At 42.1% G+C, this 3286-nt stretch overlaps 1 protein-coding gene and 1 pseudogene across 1 annotated transcript; both read left to right on the top strand.

Moving 5' to 3' along the window:
- Window positions 1-1761, top strand: LOC103142693 (tripartite motif-containing protein 16-like). The gene has a single exon (XM_016674695.1). It carries the CDS (start codon window positions 40-42, stop codon window positions 1759-1761), a length of 1722 nt encoding a protein of 573 aa, XP_016530181.1. The 5' UTR covers window positions 1-39.
- A 796-nt stretch (window positions 1762-2557) lies between these two features.
- Window positions 2558-3286, top strand: part of LOC107836956 (tripartite motif-containing protein 16-like) — a 3877-nt pseudogene continuing 3148 nt past the window's right edge.

Here is a 3286-nt window from a genome sequence, read left to right as displayed (position 1 = left end):
GAAGTGAAACTCACACAGTCACTGTGACTGAGAGCAGAAATGGAGCAGAATCAGCTGGACCGAGAAACTTTCTCCTGTTTGATCTGTCTGGATCTACTGAAGGATCCAGTCACTACTTCCTGTGGACACAGCTACTGCATGAACTGTATTAAAAATCACTGGGATGAAGAGGATCAGAAGAGGATCCACAGCTGCCCTCAGTGCAGGGAGACATTCATACCGAGGCCTGTGCTAAAGAAGAACACCATGCTAGCAGCTTTAGTAGAGCAGCTGAAGAAGACTGGACTCCAAGCTGCTCCTGCTGACCACTGCTATGCTGGACATGAAGATGTGGCCTGTGATTTCTGCACTGGAAGAAAACTGAAAGCAATCAAGTCCTGTTTAGTGTGTCTGGCCTCTTACTGTGAGAAACACCTTCAGCCTCATTATGATTCAGCTGCTTTTAAGAAACACAAGCTGGTGGAGCCGTCCAAGAACCTCCAGGAGAAAATCTGCTCTAAGCATGATAAGTTGTTGGAGATCTTCTGCCGCACTGATCAGAAGTGCATCTGTTATCTCTGCACCATGGATGAACATAAAGGCCACATCACAGTCTCAGCTGCAACAGAAGAGACTGAGAGGCAGAGAGAGCTGGAGGAGAGACGAGGAAACTTCCACCAGAAAATCCAGGACAGAGAGGAAGATGTGAAGTTGCTTCAACAGGAGGTGGAGGCCATCAATCTCTCTGCTGATAAAACAGTGGAGGACAGTGAGAAGATCTTCACCCAGCTGATCCATTTCCTCCAGAAAAGAAGCTCTGATGTGAAGCAGCAGATCAGATCCCAGCAGGAAACTGAAGTGAGTCGAGTCAAAGATGTTCAGGAGAAGCTGGAGCAGGAGATCACTGAGCTGAAGAGGAAAGACGCTGAGCTGGAGCAGCTCTCACACACAGAGGATCACAGCCAGTTTCTTCTCAACTCCCCCCGACTGCCAACACTCAGAGAGATTGCCATGTCCTCCAGCTTAGAGAACCTTCATCCGTACTTTGAGGACATTACAGCTACACACTCATCCAGCATCAACATCCGTCCTCTGAGACACTTTGAAGACGTGACAGCAGCTGTGTCAGAGCTCAGAGATAAACTACAGGACGTCCTCAGAGACTCATGGACAAACATCTCACTGAGACTCACTGACGTGGATGTTCTACTGCCAGAACCAGAACCAAAGAGCAGAGCTGGATTCTTAAAATATTCATGTGAAATCACTCTGGATCCAAACACAGCAAACACACGACTGGTATTATCAGAGGGGAACAGGAAGGTGAAACTGATGAATCGACGTCAGTCTTATCCTAGACATCCAGACAGATTCACTGGATGTTGGCAGGTTCTGAGTAGAGAGAGTCTGACTGGACGTTGTTACTGGGAGGTGGAGAGGAGCGGGACACAGGTTTATGTAGCAGTGACATACAAGAATATCAGTCGAGCAGGAGGTGGAAATAAATGTTTATTTGGATGTAATGACAAATCTTGGGCATTAGATTGTTCTCAAAACAGTTTTAGATTTTGTCACAACAACATCTGGACCCCCATCGCAGCTCCAGTTTCCTCCAGAGTCGGAGTGTACCTGGACCACAGAGCAGGTATTCTGTCCTTCTACAGCGTCTCTGAAACCAGGACTCTCCTCCACAGAGTCCAGACCAGATTCACTGAACCACTACTGGCTGGAGTTTCTGTTTTTTGCATTGGAGGTTCTGCGGAGTTTTGTAAACCCAACTAGATTTTCCCTCTAATTGTTGATCAGGGTCCATCCCTGCTCTTTTTCTGGTTTAAATGTAGATCTCTGTTTTCCAGGAGCCATAAAAGAAATAACTACTGATATTTTCTTTCATTATTTTATTACATAGCAACATTTCTCCATAAGAAAATCTTAACTCTCTTGTGCTCTAATAGTTGTGCTTTAAATATTTGCATTGGTATATATGGATGTTCACTGCAAAAACACTAAATCTTACCAAGTATTGTTGGTCCTTTAAGCAAGATATAGGAGCTTGTTTTTGGTCAATAATTCCTTAATATTGTTGGGAAAAGCACTAGTTACTCTTGTTTAAATCATTTGGGATTGAAGTGAACTGAACTTGATTCTGTTTTCTTTATTGTGACACAGAGAAGAAAAGTTAAACCAACATCAACTCAGAACTGATGTGTTTTTATTCTCAATTCTTTGGATTTAGATCACAAAACTAAACTGTTCTGCTTCTTTGACTTTATTCAATAAAACAACTTGATTACAGAGAAATTTGGAATATGTTCTCTTCATTGTTACAATAAATTGTGAGTTTCATCATCAAAACTGCAGAAATATTTCCTTCAGAAGGTCTTATATGTGGAGAAAATCAGATGCATGTCTAATATGTATGACTGGAGTAACAACCTGACCTGAGTTAAAATGGAATACATTTAGTCCCTCATAACTACAAACTGTCCATATTGTTGGGGTTGATAGTTTTAATATTTTCTCTTGTTTGTTTCACTAAAGTATCAATAATTATCAATAAAGTTAAAAATATAATAAAATGCAGTTAGTGTACGCAGCTTAGTGATACAAACAACACTTAGATGATTGGTGTCCTAAAGAAGTGTGTTACAAATTTTTTCAAGAGCAGTATTTGTGTTTGTAGGGCTGACTGCTGTGTGGTGCAATCACAGCCATACAAAGTTATATAAAAAGAACTAATAAATTGCTCTTATCACTTATAAGAACAATTCCTATCTTGCTAAACCCAACCTACCTGGGCTGTTGGATGTATTTTAATTTGGTTAATCATCATCCAGACTTTCCCTAAGACTCATATCCTTCTCTTAAACATGCCTTGAAGCTGGATGAATCCAACAGCAGCTGATGGTGAAAGCTGATTGGCTGCAGCCTCTCTGCTCTGACACGTGATTTACAGATAAAAGGTCAAACCGGTTTATGTTTTCAGTAAATGAAACTAACATTCACTGTGACTGAGAGCAGAAATGGAGCAGAATCAGCTGGACCGAGAAACTTTTTCCTGTTTGATCTGTCTGGATCTACTGAAGGATCCAGTCACTACTTCCTGTGGACACAGCTACTGCATGAACTGTATTGAAACCCACTGGGATTGAGAGAGTTGGATCCACTGGAATGGAGAGAATTGGATGAGAATATACAGCTGCCCTCAATGCAGGCAGAGGTTCATACCGAGGCCTGTGCTAAAGAAGAACATCATGCTAGCAGCTTTACTGGAGCAGCTGAAGAAGACTGGACTCCAAGCTGCTCC

Source organism: Poecilia formosa, unplaced genomic scaffold, assembly GCF_000485575.1.
Source record: "Poecilia formosa unplaced genomic scaffold, Poecilia_formosa-5.1.2 Scaffold99, whole genome shotgun sequence".
Lineage (NCBI taxonomy): Eukaryota > Metazoa > Chordata > Actinopteri > Cyprinodontiformes > Poeciliidae > Poecilia > Poecilia formosa.
This window is presented reverse-complemented; position numbering and strand designations above follow the sequence as displayed.

Bases quoted from the DNA above. Each gene is read 5' to 3' on its own strand.
- LOC103142693 (XM_016674695.1), top strand. From the start codon at position 40: ATGGAGCAGAATCAGCTGGACCGAGAAACTTTCTCCTGTTTGATCTGT.